Source organism: Pinus tabuliformis, chromosome 7, assembly GCF_031772625.1.
Source record: "Pinus tabuliformis cultivar Carrire ecotype Pingquan chromosome 7, CPIR1, whole genome shotgun sequence".
Lineage (NCBI taxonomy): Eukaryota > Viridiplantae > Streptophyta > Pinopsida > Pinales > Pinaceae > Pinus > Pinus tabuliformis.
This window is the reverse complement of record NC_142293.1, coordinates 492913395-492937726: the sequence shown is the minus strand read 5'-3', so window position 1 is coordinate 492937726 and position 24332 is coordinate 492913395. Positions and strand designations below refer to the sequence as shown.

The 24332-nt window shown below is 39.0% G+C and overlaps 1 protein-coding gene across 3 annotated transcripts in view; it reads left to right on the top strand.

Moving 5' to 3' along the window:
- The window catches only part of LOC149248184 (GTPase ERA1, chloroplastic-like), a 158761-nt gene that overhangs the window by 52626 nt on the left and 81803 nt on the right, over positions 1–24332 (top strand). For all 3 annotated transcript variants that reach the window (XR_016266654.1, XM_089458362.1, XM_089458363.1), the window contains exons 6-7: positions 6958–7056; positions 7304–7405. Coding sequence is in view for 2 of the 3 variants with exons in the window: in XM_089458362.1 (XP_089314488.1) it covers positions 6958–7056; positions 7304–7405 (201 nt within the window). In the remaining variant the exon portion in view is untranslated. The remainder of the gene's footprint in view (positions 1–6957; positions 7057–7303; positions 7406–24332) is intronic.

Sequence of the window (24332 nt, the reverse complement as noted above, 5' to 3'; positions counted from 1 at the left end):
CTCTATAGCGACCATCAGGTTTCTGCTTTAACACCAACCTAGGGATCTAGGTGCGTATCTAAGGTCAGAGTTCTAAGACCAGCGACATCCTCCCTACTTCGGGATCTAGACATCATCACAGGCCGGCCATATGTCCTCCCAAGCATCTTGTTGCCTCAAGATGCTTCATCTCTCCTTATCAACTAAACCAGATATATCTACCAATCCAAGCATGCTTCAAACATTCAACCTTCTTATGGAGAGATTTGGATTCTGCATAAACACAATCCCAATTAGCAACAAACTTTCAAATATATATACAAGTTAACACAAACCTCAGTGATTTTCAAATATACTGATGCTGCTTAGGTCAACATCATATCAAACACATCTAGTCAAAAGCTTTACTTCTTCAACTTTTCCAGCAACACCAAACTCAACCTTGACACTTCTTCCAAAAACATCCAAGTCTTGTTCACAACTTTATCAATCACGAATAACCATCAGTATTGCTTCAGCTATAAACATCCTCATGGCCTTTTCATCAAGTCTACATTTCTTTTCAAGCTTCCTCTCAGCTAGGGAAATATACACATTCCTTAATCCAAGGATAAGTCCATCAATTATCTTATAGGCTCTTCCTTTTGCAACAACAATTCACTGGAGAATTTTAGATCTTCCTTCACATGGAAACAAGATCATCTATTGAACTTTAATGTCATCGAGGTTTTCACAGCGCCCTCTTTCCATCATGTTCAACATCATCATCAAATATGAGGTAAGCATCTTCATCATCTTGAAGACTATGTACCTGTAAAATTTCAAGAAGTGCAACCAAACACAAATATATATGTACAAGAGCATGAAGCATGTCATTATAATAAGGGCATAATAAATTAGTTTTTAGACATTCAAGACCTAAACCTTGTTAGGTTTTATTGATCAAGAAATCTATCCATTAGTTTTCTTGTAGCAACATTTACTAGGGTTTCGATTATAGACCCTTGATTTCATCATCAAAACTAAGTCATATCAATAATCAAGAACATTATACTTCCTGAGTTTCATTATCATGCCCTAGAAAATCAACTGTTAGGGTTTTATTACAAACCCTAGATTTCAAAAACTAAATCATGAATAACAATAATCAAGTTATCATATCAACATTTTATTTCTAGGGTTCCATTATTATTTCCTAGAGACTTATATCAGTCTAATACTAGGGTTTTATCGTAAACCCCAGATACAAACATCAAGTTCCAAAATTAGATATATAACAATTTTGACTAGGCTAGCGTTTCAGTTATACGAAAGCATATATACCCAAATATCCATTTCTAAGATTTTATATTGACTATTACAAGGGTTTTGTCAAAACCCCAATTTACCAGACCTTAAGAAAGACTAGGGATTCTAGACATTAACAATAAACCCTAAAAGGCTAGGGATTTATCATAACATTCCTAAACATTAAGAGAGTAGGATTTTGACAAGAGATAAACCCTAAGAAGATTAGGGTTTCATCATTAGCATTCCCTAAGCATAAAAAAACTAGGGTTTTACTATGAACCCTAAAGATGAGGGTTTCACCAAAATGAGCTAACAACAAGAGATAGGGTGATAAGGGTAGATTCAATCTAGCGATTAATCACCCCAACATGAATCCTCATGATTCAAAACCTTAGACATAAGAGAGTTAGTAGTATGAAGCAAATTTCAAAATGAAGAATATTCATACCTTCTTCTGCAACAAGTTAAATCAAAACATACCTTGATTTGTTCTTTAACCAACCTTGTAGAGTTTTTTTTAGCAACAAGCCTATTTTTATGACATAAGTCCTTCGTTGAAGTTTCTTCCATAAATTTTGTGTAATCTTGCAAGTTATACTACCAAGGAAAATACAAAGAAAGGATTATGACTACATAACACAAATAAATCTAGGTGTATGGAGGAAATCAAACGTGAAAGAGGAAACAAAGAACAATATACTTATCTTTTGGTAAAATGGTGAAGGCTCCCTCTTAATCCAATCTTTCTGAGGGATACCTACAACTTATCAACATAATTCAAGAACTTCTAACAAGACATTAGATTTATGAATTCTAGAAATGAAAACATAAGAGAAAACATTACAAAACCTAAGGTAGAAGGATATGTAAGGGGTAACATCCCTAAGTGACTTAAGAAAATAAGTCTTTGACTTTAGATTCTTCAGTCTTGTTCTTCTTTGGCGGAGCTTCATCAACAACATTTGCATGATCTCTTTCTCTCTTTCTATTCCTCGGATTGTCAAAAGTTTGGACAAATACTTGCCACTCCTCAGAGACACTATTTAGTGCCAACCTCACTAGCTTTGTTGGTTGAGGCGCTGCCCCAATAACTGCAAGCTGGTCTCGAACCTCCTGAATCCTGGTGAGGAAGGGATCTATGCCTTCCCCTTTCTGCATCCTGATGCATCTCAGCTTCTCCTCTAGGAACATCTTCTGCTACTCGGAAGTGCCCTGATATAGCATGGCGAGAGCATCCCACATCTCTTTGGCAGTATCCTTGCCAGCTATGTGTGAGACTATATGGTCCGGAATCCATCTAGGATCAATCGCTTTGCCTTTGCCATTTCCTTCCTATATTCCTTTAGCTAATCCGCATCTTGGGGAACTGCCACAACACTGTCTATGTAGAGCTTCAGGCCATATTCATCCAACAGGAAGGACATCCTGGCCTTCCAGATGACATAGTTGGAGGAACCCTCCAACCTATCCTGATCTCTCAGCCCAGTTGTGGTCATCTCTAATCAAGTCGAAAACTCCCTCTTTCCCTATGCTCGACTGCTACTTTGCTACTCACACTCCCTTCTAGAATGCGTGGTCTTGCAAGCTGCTATTGCCAATATGCAACTGGAAATTCAAACTTTCGAGACTCGAAGTTCCTTGAGGAAAATTTTCCCTCTATTATGTGTGCTTTTCTCTTCCACTCGATGCGGATTTTGCTTCTGCAACCTGCAATAAAACCCTCTACATCCAACCAAGAATCTGCGTAGCAAAAAACTAAGCTGCCGCTGCGCCCTTTGCCTGCTGGAATCACTTATCTGGGAAATTCGAACTTTTTTTGCCTCTTGCACTGAAAAATCAAAGTTCCCCAAGTAACTCGGTCTGCCTGGCAATGAACTACGCTTCCTCTAGGAATTTCGGTCTACTGTTCTCAGTAAACAATGAAATTCCTTCCTTAGTGTTTAAGCTTCCCGATTGATCAAATACGCTCTGATACTATGTGAAAAATCTGAAAATTGGAATCCTATTGCAACAACTGGTATTATTTCTTCTAATTGATAAATTAATTATTCAGTTTATTGCTACAACAACATCGAAATAAACACACTGCAACCTTCACAAATAAAAACTGCAGAAATAAATAGCACTGGAACCGAGAAAATACTAGCGCACACAAAAATTAACACCGCTGTTTTTGGACAAAAGTCCCCGGAAAAACCCAATGCGGGAAAACGGTGCAGCAGATGAGGGTTTTATTTTGTTATGCAACACTAAAAATATGAGTACAATCTATGGATGCCCAACTAACAATCCAATCAACAACTATCTGACATAAATAGTTAGAGAGAAAAATTTCTCTCACCCCATAAGCAATCCCGACACTGGCTTCTATAGAAAACTAGCCGTCCAAACCCCAGCATGAGCCCTTCTGCGTTGCATCTGCGCTGTCGCTCACATGTGTGGCTCGATTCTGCCTCTGAGCAAGCTGTCTAGCCTGGATCTGCTGCTGGAAGTGACACTCCGACCCTCTGGAAGACTTTCCTGGCCTCTCGAAACTGAATCAATCTCCTCCTCTGCGAAATTGAACTGATCTGCGTCAACCTATGTGTAGTCTCTGCATTGCTTTTGCGTGGATCACTTAGGTCGCTTGCTGCTGCCTCTCTGGATCTGGAAATTCTCCTTTGGACTCACTGCCCCTGCCCCTCACTCACTGCTTCGATCTCTAGCTCTCCGACCGCTGACTGTTGCTACTCTGGAAATCTATTTGCCAGTGTTGCGAAAATCGCGATATTATCGCGAGAATATCGGAAAATAACAATTTTTTGAGTTTGGCGATATTATCGTCCGATTTTTACGTTAATTTTTTTCGCAAAAAATCGCGAAAAAGTCACGATAACTTGAAATAATCTCGATTTTTTCGTAAAAATCGTGATTTTCTGGGAAAAAATATTGATAATTTTTTTGTTTTGTTTTGTTTGTTTTTGTTGTGCTGATTTTTTGATGAGGAGGAGGAGCAACAGGAGGAGGAGGTGACACAACCTACCCAGGCTATCCCTGTCACCAGTAGAGGACGTGGTCTACCTCCTGTAGCTCCTAGTTCTTCAGCTTCTAGAGCACAGGGAATTCCACTGCCAATTCCACTGTCATCTACATCTAGAGGGAAAGCTATTGCATTTTCTGGCAAGAGGGCAGAGGAAATCAGTGGTATTAGTTATTTGGTTCATTTCATTGTATATGACATTATGACTCATGATATGCGATACATTATTATACTTTTTGTTGATATTTTGAGGCTGAGTTGGGACTCAGGAGTCAGGACTGACTATTCAGGACATGATTCATTGTTATGTGTGATGTAGCACTAGAAATGTTGTTACACATCTTATATATTAGTTATTTTATCATATTTATTTGTCAAAGTATTTATTTTATGTTGTAGATGCTTTAGATATTAAAAAAATTGAAAAAAATACGATTTTTTTCCCGATTTTTTCTCGAGCCGATATTATCTCAATAACAATTACTGCAACATTGCTATTTGCCAAGGAAATCGAATTTCTGGTGTTCTCAAGTATGTTCTCCAAGTGCCCATCGACTTCCTCTTATAATCCACTATTGGAGCACCAACGACCAAGATTAAAACTTAATCGATGGCTAGGATAATCTTGGAATCGATCCGTGTGAGTTTCTAGATGATTGTCACCTTGACTTAATTAATATAGATTAATTAACCAATTTTCATAAGTTTAGACTTAGGAAACATTAAAAAAATAGGCTAATAATCTAATTAAGTCACCTCTAGGTGGAATTTCTAGAAATGATTTCTGGGTCTTGAAGATCTCATATATTATAGCCTCTCCACCAAATTTCGTGGCTAGAACACATCCAATGCTACAAAAACTAACACACTGCTGCCCAGAAATGCACACTGCACCCACTGGATAATTCACATATCCTCTAGGACTCACTCCTTGCAAGTCATTCTGCCTCCATCTGCCTCCTGAAGCTATCACACCTCCTCTTGCAATTCCTCTGACAACTAAAAACCCATGCTACTAACTCTCTTTGGTTGGAACTGCGCCTTGCTCTCTCCAACTGGCTAATACACATTGCTTGCCTCTGTATCTTAATTGTATTGTGTTTTTTCTCCAAACCCCATAGACTTGCTCCTATAATCATCTATTGGGCAACCAATGGCCATGATCACATCTCAATCGATGGCTAAGATCATTTTTACCCCATCAAATGACTTTTATGGAAGTCTCTAGAGCAAAATCAATTTCCCTCAATTAATTTGAGTTAATTAACTAATTTTCCTAAGTTAAGAAGTATTTAACTATTGACTAATTAATCTAATTGAGGTGTTTCTAAGGCTTTTCTTGTGAAACATTTTCTGGGTTTTGGAGATCTCATGTTCCTTAGCCTCCTAGACACCAAAGAGATTAGAACACCTCTCTGCTGCTACCAAAAACTAACAATAGCCAACAGCAAGGGGGGCGGCAATGGTTCTGATTTGTTGTCAGAGTCTTCTGGATCCAACAAGGTGTCTTGCTGCATGCTCTTGTGGGGGATGTAGGAGCGAGGGATACTCCTTAGCATCTGAGGCTGATGGAAAGCAGCTCTGGATAAGTCCAGCTGTTCTGCTGGGGTTGCAGAGGAGCTTGTCGGGGGGAGGGGGGCATTGTGCTCGAGAACCATCTAGAACTAATCCTTTTGACACTATGGGTGTGAGTATGGTATGGTATGGTGCTATTGGAGCAGTCATTACTGGTTTTGGTTCGATTGGAATGTAATCTCTCACAAAGAAATGATTCACCTGTAGATTAAGCTTTACACAGACTTCTAGTTTGGGGTGAAATCTTCATATCTGCTTAGCTATGCCATAATTTCTCTGCAATAATAAAATTTGGAGATTTTATTCCTTCACATGGCTTTCTCTAGTTTCATAACTATTTAGTGTTTAATTGTCCTTTCTATGACTAGTTTTAATATAAGAGAACCCTGTGCTTCCACCTCTGATAATGTTTGGTCCACAACAGGACTGTATGCCTGGGTTGGTATGAGCTGATAAATGCAGCTCCACCCATCTCTATTTGTCTGATCAAAAAGCTTAAAAACCTATTTTTGTATAATGTACTAAGAAGTTTTAATCTCATGAATATTTAAACATCTTACATTGTTGTTATGTTTCATTTGTTTTATTTTTTCTGCTACTTGTGTTGTGTCTTTTGCTTTGGGAAAGGAAATAAATTTATTGTTTCTGTTTAATGTTTCACTTTAAGGTGCTGTCTCCTGAGGTAATCATTACTCTCATCAGTCATTAAGCTTTCCCATCTAGCTTTGCAGCTATTCACCTGGATTTATGTTATAAACATCTTTGTGCGGGAGGTGAAAGTAAAACCTCAAGAATTGTTTTTGTCTGTCAAGATCTTTGTTTCAAAGTTCAAAATATAAGATTTAAATATGAATCTATGAATTTATGTTTAGTTCATTGCATTTCATGTGACTATCTAAAGTTTTAATGTTATGAATGATGTACTGGAGTAAACTTGACCTTCAGTCTACTGGACTCTATCTCGTAACAGCTAGTTTTTGATTCATGTTAGCATTTAAATTTTATATGCTTTATTTTCCAGATTTTAAATTGCAGACATACATGGTATTCATATGATATTTACAGTAAATTGAACTCGTTACCTTGGGTTTAAGGACATCATCAGTGAGCATCCAGAGAGATTTTTTGTGGCTGAAATGGTTCGGGAAAAAATTTTCATGCAATATCGTCAAGAAATTCCATATGCATGCCAGGTATTTTTCTTTTATTTTATATCCTTATTTCTGCACTCGGCATTTCTTGGCGTTTCTAAACTTTCATCTCCTAGCAGAATTTTATTCTGAAGAAAAGCTTTTAACTGCTAAATATATTTATGCTTATTAAATTTAAACAGGCGGTCATACTAAGATGCTTGTGGCTAATGAAATTTATTTGGAGATTTAGTTGTTAGTTTAATTAGTTTTACTCATATTTGTGAGAGCTAAACTTTTCTTAATGTAGGTCAATGTGGCCAACTATATTGTTCGCCCTACATCCAAAGATTTTATTGAGATTGAAATTGTTGTTGAGAAAGAAGCTCAAAAGATCATTCTAATTGGAAAAGTAAGTACTTGTCTCGCTCTTTAAGGTATTGCCTAAATTTGTTTTTATTGTATGGAAACACTAGTACAAACTTGATGAAGTTTTCATAGCTATGGAAATTCACTTTATGTTCAACAACTGACAAAGATGATACGAAGGAATTAAAATAATGATGCTTATTTTAAATATTCTTCCATTGTGAGGGAATACATGTGCTTTTGTCTACACCAAATCATCTCTTGAGCATGCCACAGAGGTCGTTTTGGTCGAGTCTGTACTAGAGTAGGTCCATTTTATTCCTTGATCTATCAGGTACCAAGGTGGATCAAATGCTTTGAGCTGCAAACATTTTTGATGGTGCAAAAATTTGAGAGAATCTTTGGACTTATATTGACATGATCCCTCTGAATACTTAATAGATTATGTTATTAAGATGGATCTACTTTTGTGTTATGTTTATAATTTCAATAAAATAGATGGTGTTCTATAGGAATATTAGCCAATAGTTTTCATATGTAGTGGAATATACAAAGTGTTTATTTAAATGGTATTATTATTGTTTAATTAAATTTGGTTGAATTCATATATGGATTTAACAATGTGATCAATTTTTCTTCAAAATTATATGGACCAATGTATGATGATGTTAGTGTCACCCATGTTACACATTACCTCATGCTGGGTTATAGAATGCACCTTTTGACATAAAGAAAGAAAGAAATAAAACTACGTTAAAGTCAACAAACAACAATAACAGATCAATGAGACTAGAAAGTAGAATAAGCTCAATGGCAATGTGGGAGTGCCTATGGCATCTCCAAAAAGAAACTAGAATCTTGATTAGTAAAAGGAATGAAACAAAATAACTATATAAAGGTGTAAACCCTAGACGATGAAGCAGAGATTGGTCCTGTGTGAGAGGAAAATATGAGAAGGACGAACACTCTTGTAGTAAAGAGAGTTGGTTTGATCACATCCAAAATAACCTACCTCAAAATCAAAGGAGTTGGCAGTGTCGGTAACCATCATGTGAGCACCAATGCTAAGCTTGATATCATTTGGAGGATGGCTTGGGCCAAGAGGGCTAGGGTGGACCACCGAGAGGGGAAGCTAGGTGTTTGTTGTTGATGCTGTCCTAACATCTGAGGTTGACTCTTCCTTGTATTAGAGAGAAACATGTGATTTTCACTTATTTGCAAGATGTTTGCTGGGAATGAGAGCGGCAATTGAACAACCAATCTGGGTGTTGTATTTAGGATGTGTAGGTAACCTTGTTGTATAATTGAGTGTTCTCAATGGTCTCAACGCAACACAATAAGGATGAAACTACCTGACTTCACCATTGACATCAGTTCCCATGACTAGGGTGCTTATCGGATGCTTGATGAATCCATTGGTTGAAAGTTGAAACATGTTGTGATAATCACGATCAGGATTAAATCGGCGATGGTCCAGAAAAGGAAAAAATCGTAAAAATCGGGATAAAATGGGTAAAAATCGGCAAAACTATAAAAATACAAAAAAATTAAAAAATTAAAAAAATACAAAAATTAAGGATTTTTTGGGAAAAAATCACCCATTTAATCATTTTAGGGAAAAAAATTGCGATTTTCGCAACACTATGGAAAATAAAATTGCAATCAACCTAGTGTGTTTGGATTTGTAAGAGTCTAGTAGGCCATGTCATTGTTTTCTCTGTTTCTGAAATATAGATAGTTGAACCTCTAGTTCTGATAATAGTTATAGGTTGTAAGGCACTTTATTACACTTCATCCTCCTGCACTGATGAAGGGTTTTTAATAGATAGCATAATTTATGGTTGAATGTAGATACCAATGAGAATTAATGAATCTAGAACAAGCAAGTGATTGAATTCCTAACTATTCTTGTGTAGCATAACATTACATTCATCGAGCTCTTGGAACTATTGAGAGATCCCTTTATTTATTGGTATTCGTTGTAAATGCCATGCATGGGAGCTGAAGTTGTTTCCCAATTTAGGCCATGCAGTTGCCTCATTAACATTAATATTGCCAGTTCATGGTTTGTTGATTCTCATGGTATCAACATTCAACCATAAATGTTGTTTTCTATAAAAACCCCTTGTTGCAAGTTGATGAAAAAGGTGTGATAAAAGAGACCCTCTTGAGTCTAATTTAGAGATTGTAAAATCCCCTATAGATCTCATAGTAAATGGGTTACTTGAAGATGAGATGCTTGTCTATCTTCATCTCCTAAAGAGAACAAAAACTATAAATGGAATTCACTTACGAGATGTGGTGATTAGTTATAAATTACAATGAGTGAGAGCGAACTTTCCACTAATAAAGAGGCATTCCACCATGGTTGAAGATACTATGGATGAACAATAAAACCATCAATGATATGAAAGAAATGCTCAATGCGAGAAGCCATCTTAGAGATATATTTGTTGGAAATACTGAGAGAGGGTGAATCAATATTTCTTTCCAATTAGTTAATTTTAATCTTTAAAACATTAAGTTCACACTAATTAGTATCAGATAACACGAACAGTAAACAACACCATTCAACAATGCGCAATAACAAAGACGGTACACATGAGATTTACAAGGAAACCCAATGCGAGAAAAAACCGCATAATGCTTCTTATATTTAATTTAGTACACGACTTTAGTGCAACTGCACAAGGAATCCCAAAACTCCCTGAATATAAATATGGAGATTCGTTTTACCAATACCAATTGGATGGAGGCTCCAACCCCTAGTAGGCTTCGGCCTACTATGGTTTACTAGCTACAACCGAATGGAGTTACGATTCACTAGCTACAACTAGTTGGAGGCTCCAAACCCCACGACACCCTGCAACCTGACTCATAACACTGTCCTACTGCCCTGGATTTGTGATGACCGATCTTCAGGAAAGCATTCGAACTTGGATGTATTTTATTAGCTCCGACTGAAAGGATGCACCAACACCTTATGTAGGCACCGACCTGCACTAACACCACCCTACCACCATGAAGTGTTCTTAGCCTCCGACCTGAAGGAGACTCCACTCTCCTGCCATGCACCACCCTGCCACCTTGTTCAACAAGCTGCCACTTGCCCTGAAGGCTCTAATCTTCAACTCACACTGATGGACAATGTTTCACAATTTTCAGATTGGATCCACCTATGCTCGATATCATTAGGAAACTATGAAAACAAGAATCTGCACAATGATTTTTGTCAATCAAATCTGCCTCTGCTCTTGTCTCTTCTACTTCCACTATTACTATTTCTGCCACTATCAGTATAGCTGTCTCTGTCAACCTTGACACTATCACTGTACGACAACCACTGTTGCCCTTGACACAAACATTGCAATGCTCACGAATGAATATGCATTAAGAAGCTCATGGAGCAGTTTCCCAAACAACTGTGCCAAGCTGCTTTTGACCTTATGCTGTTGCACCGCTGCCGAAGGATGTACCATTCAATCTACTACTGCAAGTACCAGTTTATATGCTACTGTCCCTTCTACTTCCACTATTACTATTTCTGCCACTGTCAGTGTAGCTGTCTTTGTCAACCTTGACACTATCACTGTATGACAACCACTGTTGCCCTCGACACAAACATTGCAATGCTCACGAATGAATATGCATTAAGAAGCTCATGGAGCTGTTTCCCAAACCACTGTGCCAAGCTGCTTTTGACCTTATGCTGTTGCACTGCTGCCGAAGGATGTACCATTCAATCTACTACTGCAAGTACCAGTTTATATGCTACTGTCCCTGATGTCTGATGATGGCTCAGTCCTAGATGCCTTAGGTCAGCTCTATGACCTTGCAACTGTCTCAAGTTTTGCCCAAAGAGGCCTACTGGCATATGTCTTGTAGTTGCTCAGATATAGCTATGAAGCACCTGCATATGTTAGCTTTCTAGCATAAGGATATCAAGATAATTATATGGACAAGCATGCAAGCATTATACAAATAATATCAAGTCAATCACTATCAAGTACACAAGCATCAACAAGTATCACTGTCAAGTACAACTATCACAAAGTCATGTATATGTCGTTGTAGCATAAATAGGTCTAAGTGATAGAACAATGAAACCTTAGCTTATAACCTGGAAACCCTTACTGTTGAACATAATCAAACTTTTATTGATGAAACCGTTGTGAACTAGAAATGATAACAATACTGTACTGGACTACTACAAAAGGTTAGAAACCTTGATTGTAAAGTGATGATATAGCCCAAACTTCTTGAAGATATAAAAAGCCCTAACAACAAACTTCTTAGTAAAAGAAACCCTTATTATCTTCGAGTCTCGAGTTATCAACACGTTTCTGAAGTGGAGAATGTGTGAATGCAAGACTCAATTATAACCATTGAATTTCTTGATTAGACCCAACCAAGCATCAACAAGTATCACTGTCAAGTACAACTATCACAAAGTCATGTATATGTCATTGTAGCATAAATAGGTCTAAGGTGATAGAACAATGAAACCTTAGCTTATAACATGGAAACCCTTACTGTTGAACATAATCAAACTTTTATTGATGAAACCATTGTGAACTAGAAATGATAACAATACTATACTGGACTGCTACAAAAGGTTATAAACCTTGATGGTAAAGTGATGCTATAGCCCAAACTTCTTGAAGATATGAAAAGCCCTAACAACGGACTTCTTAGTAGAAGAAACCCTTATTATCTTTGAGTCTCAGGTTATCAACACGTTTCTGAAGTGGAGAATGTGTGAATGCAAGACTCATTTGTAACCACTTACCATATTATATATAATTAGACAATGAACATACCTTTATGTATGAACCATTTCAAAGAATATCGAACCTTATGTGATGACAATATCCTTACCAAATATCAATGTTCCAAAGTTGAATAACAACCATGACTCTTGGTGTGTAATATACCTAATAGGAAATTAACAGTGAATAACAGAAAAACATGCTCATGAACAACACCCAAAAATTGCAAACATACATAAATATCAGATAAACATATATTGATACCAAAACTTGGTCTTTGTATCAAACTTTGCGCTGGATAAGTACAATATAGTGGGGGAAAGAGGAACTTGGGAAAGAGTATCATCCCAACTAAGCTCTGCGCAAACCCAGTAAATTCCTGCTCCTGCTACTGGAAGAAAATGGTGATATCTTCCACTTTTGTGCTTAGAACCTCTTGAAATTGTAGCTGGTGCCTCTCCACAACTTGCTCAGCAAAACCCATAAAGGAATCTACCCCAGACCATCCACTAGAAAACCCCCCCAAAATGGTGCAAATTACCGAGTAATAAAATGCACTGCTGAACAAAATGGGATTTCTGGCCTGAATACTACCCGAAAAATTCTGCAAACTTATCTGGGACTTCTCCTCCAAATACTTGTTGGAATTTTTAAGTCTAATTGTTAGAAACCCTTCTTGTACTTTCTGATTTATTTCTTCCTACCTGTTTTGTTAATTAACAAGTTATTTACCATGTAAATACTGAAAATAAATACAAGCACAGTCTCAACACACACAAATCATCAACTGAAGGAAAAGCAAGCACACAAGTGACACTGTTATTTTTGGACTAATGTCCCCGGAAAAACCCAATGTGGGAAAACCGGTGCAACGATCTGAGGGTTTTATTATTAAGCAGTTCCAAAATACAATCTGGGTGCCAGAAATGGCTCACCCAATAGAGAATGCCCTCGGCAGTAGTACCTCTCAGTCGGAGACAAATATCAACCCTAATCTGCCCCACAAAATCTCCCAGCATCAACCTCTAGGGTGTGCGTCAACTTCTCTGGCTCAATGTCTACCTCTCTGGGCTCTGTGTCAGCCTGTGGAGCCTCTGCGTCTCCCACGCTGACCCTCCTCAGGCTCTGCGCAACTCTTGGTTGCCTTTGCGTGGCCTCTGGCTGCTTTTGAGTCAACCCTCTCCCAACTTCCGCGCTGATGTTCCCAGTACTATCTCTGCCTCTTTGCTACTGCATTCACTGCCCCTTAGCTACAACTCTGATCACTCTTTCGATTTCCTCAGCAAGTCTTGCACTAGAAAATCGAATTCTTAATCAACTCGGTGTGTTCTCCAAGTGACCCTCAAGCCTCCTCTTATACTTTTTTTGTTGAAAATTCAACGGGCAAGATTAAGTCCCTAATCAACGGCTAAGATTAGATCTGGCTTGACCATGACTTTTGGACCATTCTTACTTAGTTTTATATTAATTCACATTAATATTTTATTTTCCCTAAGTTTAGACTTAGGGACTCCATTAAAAATATTAATTATTTTAATATCTCCCAAACTAGTTAGATTCTGCCCAAACCATTTCTGGGTCTTGGAGTTCTCATGTGCTTTAGTCTCTCCACCAATTTTCATGGCTAGAGCACATCCGATGCTACCGCAAATCAACACTTCCTCTTAGCAAGGACTGTGCTCTAGTAATACTCCTCACTGAGCATCACCCTGATCATCCGGCATCGGTCCCTGTGCTGATGCTAGGCTTGCTGCCCAAAATCATCTGCACTGTTGCATCATGTACTGCTACCCATGGCCCTGCCACTGCCACTATTGCATCCGTACAATAACTCCCTCTACATCCGTGCTGCTGCCCATGGCCCTACCACTGCCACTGCTATATCTTCACTGCATCCCATCTCATCATGCTGCATTGTGCTGCCCATAGCACTACAACTACCAACTGCTACACTGCAACTCAGTTACTGAGAAGTAAGTAATTGATCTCCCAATTCTAACATCTCTGTCAGGCTAGAGACACTCCCGACGCTGAAACTCCCTCTGTCACTGACAACAACTCCATGCATCTCGCACTGCTGCTTCACGCTGTCCTGGGATTCCTGCACTGTAGTGGCTAGCCCTCTCTGTCATTCCATTCGCATCCATCTCTACCGACATCCGCCAGTCCTGCTACTCCTTTTTGGGGCTCCCATAGCAAGGTACAATCCAAGAGGTTGGGTACCTCGAGGATCCTGCCCCTCATCGCCTGTAGTCCATCTGACTACAACTTGATGTCTCCCCACTTCCTCTCAAGTGGCACATGAGCACTCATGGCACACTCATCATTTGTCTCCACTTCTTTCTTCGCGCTTGCTGGCGCAACCTTGGTCTTATAAGTCTCTGCCTTGCTCTTCTTCCTCGGACACTGACTCGCATAGTGAAGGTCCTTCTTCTTCTGTTTCTCTTGCTTTCCCACAGATGCTAGGGCAGCGTCCTGCTCTTCCTCCTTCTTGATTCTGACCACCTTGCTGTTGCTTCCCGCCTTGGTTAGCTTTCTGATCTCTTCTTGACGAAGAGCCGCCCACAGTTCGTTCGAATCTGGAAGGGTCGACCTGCCCAGTATGCTCTGGACAAATACCTCCCAATTTGGAAGGGTTGACCTGCCCAGTATGCTCTAGACAAATACCTCCCAATCCTTTCAGACTGCGTTCAATGCGGTCCTCACCAACATCTCCTCATCTGGCGTGGCCCCTATGGAAGTCCGCTGATCCCGGATCTCCTTCAATCGACTAAGGTGCTTATATGTTCTCCCTTTTGCATCTGGTATGACCGCAACTGATTTTCTAGTAGCATCTTCCTCTGCACGGAAGTATGCTGATACAATTTCGTCAAGGCCTTCCACATCGCATTTGCTGTGTCCTTTTCGACAATATGTGGTACTACATGGTCCTTGACCTCGTCAAGGATGATGATCTTGGCCCTCGCCATTGCCTCCTTGTACTTTTCGTTCTTGTGAAAATTCTATCACTGCAGTAATTGATTTATTTTTCCTACTTATTCCACAATAAGTTATTTATGAAATTACTTCAATAAACATTAAAATAAATACTGCTGCAGATATCACACCGTAATACAAAAACAAACATATGCACAAGCATCAACACATTGACATAGATATTTTGGACAATAGTCCCCAAAAAACCCAATGTGGGAAAACCGGTGCAACAAGGGAGGATTTTGTTTTTCAGTGATTCTTCTGTACAACAAGGTGCCAAACTGGCTTACCCACAGAGAGAAATAGTTCTCCAACACTTCTCCCAATCCTAGCATCAGCTTGGCTGACCTCTGCGTGGCTCTCAAACCCTCTGCGTCAGCCCTGGGCCTCTCTGTGTCACTAACGCAGGCCCAGCAAGTGACTGCGTAGTCTTTTGCTGCCTTTGCGTCTGCCTCTCATGCCTCAACGTTGATCTCCAGTGGCTGATCCCGCCTCTCTGCTCCGCACTTGCTGCCTCCTGACTGCTCACCAGACCACTGGTTCAATTTCTCAGCTAACCCCACTCCAGAGATTGAACTGACTTGTCTCCCTCAGTGTGCTGTCCAAGTGACCCTCAAGCCTCCTCTTATACTTTTCTCGTTGACAAATCAACGACCGAGATTAAGTCCCTAATCAACGGCTAAGATTAGATCTGGCTTGATCCATGACTTTTCGACCATTCTAACACAATTTTATATTAATACACATTAATATTTAATTTTCCCTAAGTTTAGACTTAGGGACTCCATTAAAAATATTAATTATTTTAATATCTCCCAAACTGTTTAGAATCTGCCCAAACCCTTTCTGGGTATTGGAGATCTCATGTGCCTTAGCCTCTCCACCCATTTTTGTGGCTAGAGCACATTTGATGTTGCCCCAAATCAATTGTTCTCAGCTGGGTCAACTGGAATTGCTATCCTATTCAAGGCGAAGTGCTTGAGATGATTCCTGTCTAGAACGGACAAAATCTTGGCCTTCTAGACTACGAAGTTTGAGGCTCCATCCAGTCTGTCTTGATCTCTTACCCCATTCATTGCCATTTCGCTGCTCCTCTTTCGACTCTACTTCCCTCCTAGAAGTTCTCAGAGTGACTCCCTCTGAGCTTTGATTTCCCTCTTGGAAATCCCTTTGCCAATGTCGAGATGCCCCCACTCCGATCGTTAGTGTAGTTGCACTACTGATCTGGATTTCTTGGCTAGAAATCCTCGGCAACAACTCCCTCCTCCTTGGTCTTGCCCTGTTAGGTACTGTTCTGACCACAATACCCCACCAACTTCACTCCGCAACTTACCCACAGCCACCTATGCCTCGAGAAACTGAAGGTTAGAGCCTCTAGGCTCTGCGCAATCCCGACACCAGCAAAATCTGCACCTCCTGGCCACGGGGGTCAATCCTTCCTGACGAGAAAGATGACTAGGTACTACGTAGGTCAAGTCTGCTCTTCTCTGCCACTGCGCTGATCCTCCCCCTAGTTCGAACTAATGACGTAGGCATTGCGTCACCCCTTCCTTGTTGCTTTTCCGCTAGGAACAACTTCTGTCACTCGAGACAACTGTTTCTACTGCTGCTGCTTTGATCAGCTGATGCCCTCAGTTATCCTGTGATCTGCAACTTGGCTCTGATACCATGTTGTAATTTCTAAGTCTAACTGTTAGAAATCCTTCTTGTACTTTCTGATTTATTTCTTCCGACTTGTTTTGTTAATTAACAAGTTATTTACCATGTAAATACTGAAAATAAATACATGTATAGTCTCAACACATATAGACCATCAACTGAAGGAAAAACAAGCACACAAGTGACACCATTATTTTTGGACTAACGTCCCCAGAAAAACCCAATGCAGGAAAATCGGTGCAGCTATTTAAGGGTTTTATTATTGAGCAGTTTCGGAATACAATCTGGGTGCCAGAAATGGTTCACCCAACAGAGAATTCCCTCGACAGTAGTACCTGTCAGTCGGAGACAAATATCAGCCCCAATCCGCCCCACAAAATCTCTCAGCATCAACCTCTAGGGTCTGCGTCAGCTTCTCTGGCCCAACGTTTGCCTCTCTGGCCCAACGTCAGCCTCTCTGGGCTTTGCGTCAGCCTCTGGAGCCTCTGCGTCTCCCATGCTGGCCCTCGTCAGGCTCCACACAGCTCCTCGCTGCCTTTGCATGGCCTTTGGCTGCTTTTGCGTCAACCCTCTCCCAACTTTTGCATTGATGCTCCTGGTACTATCTCTGCCTCTCTGCTACTGCATTCACTGCCCCTCAGCTGCAACTCTGATCACTCGTTCGATTTCCTCAACAAGCCTTGCCCCAGAAAATCGAATTCTTGATCAACTTGGTGTGTTCTCCACGTGACCCTCAAGCCTCCTTTTTTGCTTTTCTTGTTGACAATTCAACGACCGAGATTAAGTCCCTAATCAACGGCTAAGATTAGATCTGGCTTGATCCATGACTTTTGGACCATTCTAAGTCAGTTTTATATTAATTCAAATTAATATTTTATTTTCCCTAAGTTTAGACTTAGGGACTCCATTAAAAATATTAATTATTTTAATATCTTCCAAACTTGTTAGATTCCTCCCAATTTTCATGTGCTTTAGCTTCTCCACCAATTTTCATGGCTAGAGCACATCCGATGCTACCCCAAATCAACAGTACTCAATAAAAACCTAGAAGGCTTTAGGCCCTAATCTAATTCTCCAGAAAACCCACAATTGTGTGCGTTGGCCGAACTCGTCCTCTTATGTGTATTGCTGGAGCAAGCTATGGAATGCTCTCCTAAAGTCTCCAAGAATTTCCCTCTAAAATTCCATTGCAATTTCTCCACAAAATCCCTGTCCTTCCACCTCTTCTTTCACACCAAACTCACCCACCAAAACCCCAATCGAACTCCCAGGCAATGATGGTTTGCACAGGCCCCATAAATGCTCCAATTCGAGCTGGGAAATTCCTCCACACTCAGCCCTGTAAAATTCCTCAATCCACCAACAAATTTTTAGAGAACACTTCCATAAAAGTCCCAAAAATTTGCTGGTCCTGTAGTTGCCTCCTCAAGGAATGTGTGTTCCCTTTCCAGCACCCAGTCTGCTCACAAGATGGGTAGAATTCTTTGGCAAATGGTTCTAGAATAAATTTGCAATGAAGAAATCAAAGTTCCCTAGAGTGGCACTCAAAGTCCACTGAAAGATGAGGTGAGATTCCCGCCCAAAAATCTCTTATGCTGAACAACACAATGTTGACTTAGCTCAACAACTCAAGCAAACAAAGATTCAATTAAGATATTGTCAGAAGGTCTCAAAATAGAGGTCACTTCTCCTATTTATAGTTGCTGCTTCTCTTCTCTCCTTGTGGGCTCCACAATTCGACCTCCTTGCCTCTTCCCTCTTCCCTCCAATTCGACTTCCTCAGGGAGTGTGAATTTCCTCATGGTGTAGCCCCCACATCCCACTATGTGATTAATCTTCCCATTGTCTAATGTTTGGGGCCTCCTCTAACACACAAAATTAAATTAATTAACTTTCACCAGTTTTCCTAAGTTTGTACCCAAAATTGTTCTCCATCCAAAATTTGCAAAATTGAGAAATGCACTTAGCAGATTTTAATTGGAAGGGATATTACATGGCACTTCGTCAACTCTTGACATGGCTAAGCTCGAAGGTGTCCAAGTTTACTTGCGCATCACTACTTTGTGGACAAATGGGACCCACACAAAGAGTCGGCTCGTTCCTAACTCGGTGGTTGGGTTTGACCAATGCTTTGATCTGTGTTAGTATGCAATGATTGACGTTGTAAAGGCGAACAATAAAGCAATGTATTGTTGAAAATTGGCAGCTAAGGGATGAATTTCCTTTAATAAAATTTCATTTATGACTATTCTAGAGTGGCTTTCTAAAAATAAAGTCATATCTATCATTGCAACCATGACTTTCCAAAATTAGTAAGTCACCTTGTTTCAATTGGTAATCATATATATATGATGGAAAATCACTTAACTTATCCTTAATCGATCTCAATTGTTTAATTTTTAATTTAATCATCAATATATATATTTAATATTATTATTATCCTTATGATACTATTATATTATTATTAAAATGAAATTCCATGTCACCCTCTCCTACTTGGCACTCAATCATGCCACTTCACATCTCTCTCTCCTTGATGGAAAATTGAACTCTCTCATTCAATGATACATTACTCTCTCTTCCTCTCTCTTTAATGCTCTTACGCACCTCTTATAATCTCTTACACAATTTAATGACTTGTCATAAAAAGATTCATCTTACACCTTGTTGTCGCTCAAATTGTACAGGTGAGATGCGACAACGATCAGGGCAGGGGTTGTCATGCTAATCCCTGCCCTCTCTGTCTTCCTTTAACAGGCTATGGGGGGTAGTCCCTATGAAATGTGAAGATGGAAAGACCTGTTGGAAACCGACAAGTCCGGGAGACACAACTGAATGGCCTACAACTTGGTTAATTTAGCAAGTTCAAACGTTAGATTAGATTATCTTGAAAGACCAGTGCCTTAATGGAATCAAATACTTGCTTTATACAAATTATTTAGCAAGTAATGGGATGAACAGTTGCTGCCTTGGGATGCTTCACTATCCTAAATGAAAAGTAACTCCTAAAATCTAAGTGAAATGCAGAATCTTGGTTTGTTTTAAATTAGATGCCTACCTAGGTGAATCCTTCCTCTCAACTATTTTGAAGCTAGTCTCTAGAGTAGGTTGTGAGAGATAAACTCAGGGAAAGATAACAGAGGATATATTAACGATACCTCCCTTGGGGTTCTAACCACATGATGCCTTCGGTGTTGTAGAGACTGTGGCTTTGATGACTTCCATGTCACTGTGTTAACCACTAAAGAGGGTCTAGGTTTCGCAAGCTGGGTGAGAAAGGTGGTCCTATCTCTTGATCAACCAAGCTTATGCTTGGAGGTAAATTAATTAGTGCAAAACTAATCCTAAAATGCAAATGCACAATATGAGTGATTACTCATAAGATGAGGTTGTTAAGGTTCTTAAGTACTCAATGATATCTCAATTTAGAATAATGAAGTACTTAACAATAAATAACGACAATCTTCACCACAAGAGAAAATGCTCAAAATAAACAGTGCTACAAAATGTTGCCAAGATTACAAATAGACAATTGCTTATGAAATAGACAAATCCAATGCTTCTTTCAACAATTAGATAAGGATCTTTATGCACAATTAGCAAATCTTCAAAATTATGACAATTGAATGCTGATATGCCAATTAGATACATAAGAAAATTGAATTCCTTATGAACACAATTTGATTTACTTCAAGATTCCTTTTATCACAATTATGATTACACTTGATTGAGTGCTTTAGGAGTGACTCAGATTAACAAGATTGTAAATCCACAATAAATATTTGTCTCCACAATGTCAATGAAGAGCAATGTATCCACTAATCCAATAACCAATGATAGCAATGACAAAGAGGATTTGTTCTTTTAGAAACAATGTCATAATAATACTAGCTATTAATGAGGAAAGAGAGCACTAATCCACAAAATATTCTTAGAGAAATTAGCCAATCTCATCAAACAATTACCAATTCAATTAGAGCACTTGTGTTTGTTAATGCAATTAAAGATATGCTTATGCAAAAGAGCAAATGGATGCCAATGATGCAAGAGATGCGAAAAGTGTAATGAAATGCAAGATGGGGCAGCCAAGAGACCAATGATTGCAGCAATAAGAAAGAGAACGAATCTCACTAGAAAACAATTATTCAAGATGCACAAGATGCAAGGAACAAGAGCCAAGTGAAATTAGAGGACTGTCAACCACTTTTAATACCACTGTAATGTTTATATCAGACCTTATGCAGTATATATCAGACCTCAAATTATTATGACAGCCTTTAAGAAATGCAAGCCCAACTAATGCAAGTGATATGCCAATGAAGAAAAATGCTTGCAAATTGATTATTATGCCAATGTTATGTTATTCTACCACTGCTGTAGATGATTTTATATGGCTGTAGCAAACATATCAGATCTGGAAATTAAACCAACAGTCCACAAAAATTCACTTATATGCATTCAATTTGACTTCAAAATTAATTCTTAATGCCTTAGGTGATTTATTAGTGAATTTAGGCTTATCTTAGATGTGTTTAGGCCCTGAATACACTGTTGTCATAAAATACTTCAGAATTATAAATGAAGACAGTGATGACAAAGAGGGATTAGAGAGCAAACCAAGAGGCCTAATGGCCTTGTAGGTGCCTAGAGCTTCTTCTAATGCACTTGAGCACCTGCAACCACAATGTTAGCTCTAAAATCACTGCAAAACAAATTGTTAGAGATGAAACACTAATGCAAACTCAATCAATGACTGAAAAATTGCCAAATGAGGGTTAGAAGATTAGGCTAGGGTTGGAAGAGGGCTAAAGATGAGGCTAGAGGCTAGGAGAAGGGGAACAATTTTGGGAGAAAGGCCTAAAAGGCCTGCGGCCAAGGGAAAAGAGCCAATGAAGGGGGCTGAGAGGGTTAGGGGACCTCCTAGGGCCATGACAAGGCCTAAAAGGCCTATGGCTAGAGGGAGCAACCCTTTAAAGGCTGCGACAAGGGCAAACAGGGGTCCGAGTGCCCTAAATATTGAAAAGTAACTAGGTTTGGTCTTCATAATGACATGTGTAATTATGATTATATTAATTGATGAAAAGAAAGAAAAATAAAATTATTGTAATGCTTGTCTCATGGGTTTCATAAGCAAAGAGTTTTATTTTAGTAATGGCTCCCATTGTGAGCCATTATGATTGAGTCATCAAGTCATAAAAGTCAAATTTAGTCAATGTCATGTATGAAGGACACTTCTTGGGCATGATACACTTGTATATGATTCAATAGAAGTATCAAACAACCCTCCAAGACAAGCATAAGCATCCTCCTACAGGTCGACTTCAAAGAAATAGTAATATCTTCATAAAAGGACACGTCAGTTCACCAAAAGTCGTGTTGGCTAATTAGGAGACTCCAACCACTATAAATAGGTAGCTCGGCCTAATCTCAGAACACAGAAAATTCAGAGAAGTGCGAGGTACAGGGGTTTGTGGTTAGAGAAGTGCGAGGTACAATGGTTTGTGGTTAGAGAAGTGCGAAGTACAGTGGTTTGCGGTTAGAATTGTGGTTAGAGAAGTGCGAGGTACAGTGGTTTGCAGTTAGAAAAGTGCAAGGTACAACAGGTCTGCGGTTAGAGAAGTGCGGTTAGAGAAGTGTGAAATCTCATCAAGGAAGCCTCTCCCCAAGCGAAGGAGGGACTAGAAGACAAGACTGTTTTGGGCTAAAAATATCTCCACTAGTGCAAAATTGCAGACCTATAAATTTGTAGTAAGGAGGCCGAGAAAGAGACCTATAAAATTGCAGTAAGAAGGCTGAGAAAATTGAAGTTGAAGACCTATAAATTACAGCAAGGAGGCAGAGAAAGTAACATCAAGCAAAGGGTTTGACTATTTTTGACTCAAGGAAGAGGAAGAAGGCTTGGTGTCTTGGTCTTGGAGTGGCAACTAGGTCAAGGGTCTTAGTCTTGGTCTTGGTATTCGTCAATTGGAATCTCTATAAGAAGAAGAATTTGTTCGGATTTCCTCTCAAAGAGTGAGAGGTTTTGGCCCTCGCTGATAGCCTATATTCTATGTCTCTTGTCTCTTTATGGTTTTTACATTGGTAGTTGTTTAATGAAGAAGAACACTAATAACCTAAATAAAAGATCTTAATCTAAAGAAGTAAAAATCACTCACAAGCAGTTACCAATAGAAGAGGAATCACTTAATTGCTATGCCCTAGATTTCTAAACACTAAAAAGGGTTGCGCTAAGGCTAGCGGCCCAAGGGAAAGCCCCTTGAGGGGCTGTGGCCTAAGCAAAAAGGCCTGAAGAGGCCACGACCAACCCTAAAGGGGTTGCATCCTAGGAGGGGAGGAGGATCGAGGGCCCTAAAAGCCCTCTAGGGGTCACAACTAGGGAAAATAGGCAGACATCTAGGCCTATTTTTTTTTTGAAACCTTTGCAATTGCACAAAAATGCCAATGATCACTTCAAAATGCTGGACGACTTCCCTTCTTCAGCTGGACGTTGAGTCTTTTGGAAGCTAAGGAGGCTAGATCTTACCCTCAAGGGCCTAGAAAAATTGCTGCTTCAAACCCTTGAGCTATCACTTGCCAAATGAATAAAAGAATTCCAAACCCCAGATATATATACAAAATTATAAAACCCCAAATACCCAAGTGCTACAAAATAACAAGGGTTAGAAAAATAATTTACAAAATATTTACAAAATAAATTTACAAGCTCTCATTATCATATTAATTCTTTCTAGCCCAAGATCAAATAATGATTTTGAAAAAAATATTTTTTTAAATAAATGACAATGGGTAAATAATGTCAAAAGATAGACTGGCCAAAACTCTTTTGCAAAATGATTTAGTACAACAAAGTCTTAGAGCCCAAACAAGGTCGGCTCTTCCCCACAGTCTGTGAACTTGGAGCCCAAGGGTTAGCGTACCTGTAAATCTCTATAATTTTCTCAAGATAAAATTGTTAGATCATATGGTGAATCAGATCACCTAAGATAACTTGTACCAATAGAATGTTCTTATCACTGACAAATGAAATAACAATTTAAAAAAATATTCAACACAATATAGGATAACACATAGCTAACACATACCACAGATCAACAGATAGAAGAACACCATGAACTGAACCCCAAAGTCTTTTTATTATGATAAAAAATGTTTCCAGTAGAACAATAGCTCAATACTAGCATTATAAATTTTTTCTCATCCAGAGATCATCTCATGAAAATAGAAGCTCAATGGCTTCTTTATATAAAGAAACCCCTCCAAGTGGAAAATAACAGCTAGTTGGCTTGATCCTTGTCAAAATGATCTCGACTGTCGAAAATAACTTGATCTTTTAATCTCCATCGTCGAATTTTTAATTTGAGGAAAAATTCGATTTTTTCTTAAAAGGCATTTTTTATTAATCCAAAAATTAATATTTTGGATTAATTTCCTCAAAAAATTGACTTTGACTTAACCGCCATTAGAAAATCAGGAAGGCAGAAAGATTTTCTTATTCTTGATAATTACTTGTGATGTTTCTGATTATTACAATTCTTTATATCCTTTTTCCTTTAGTTCATCAAGCAA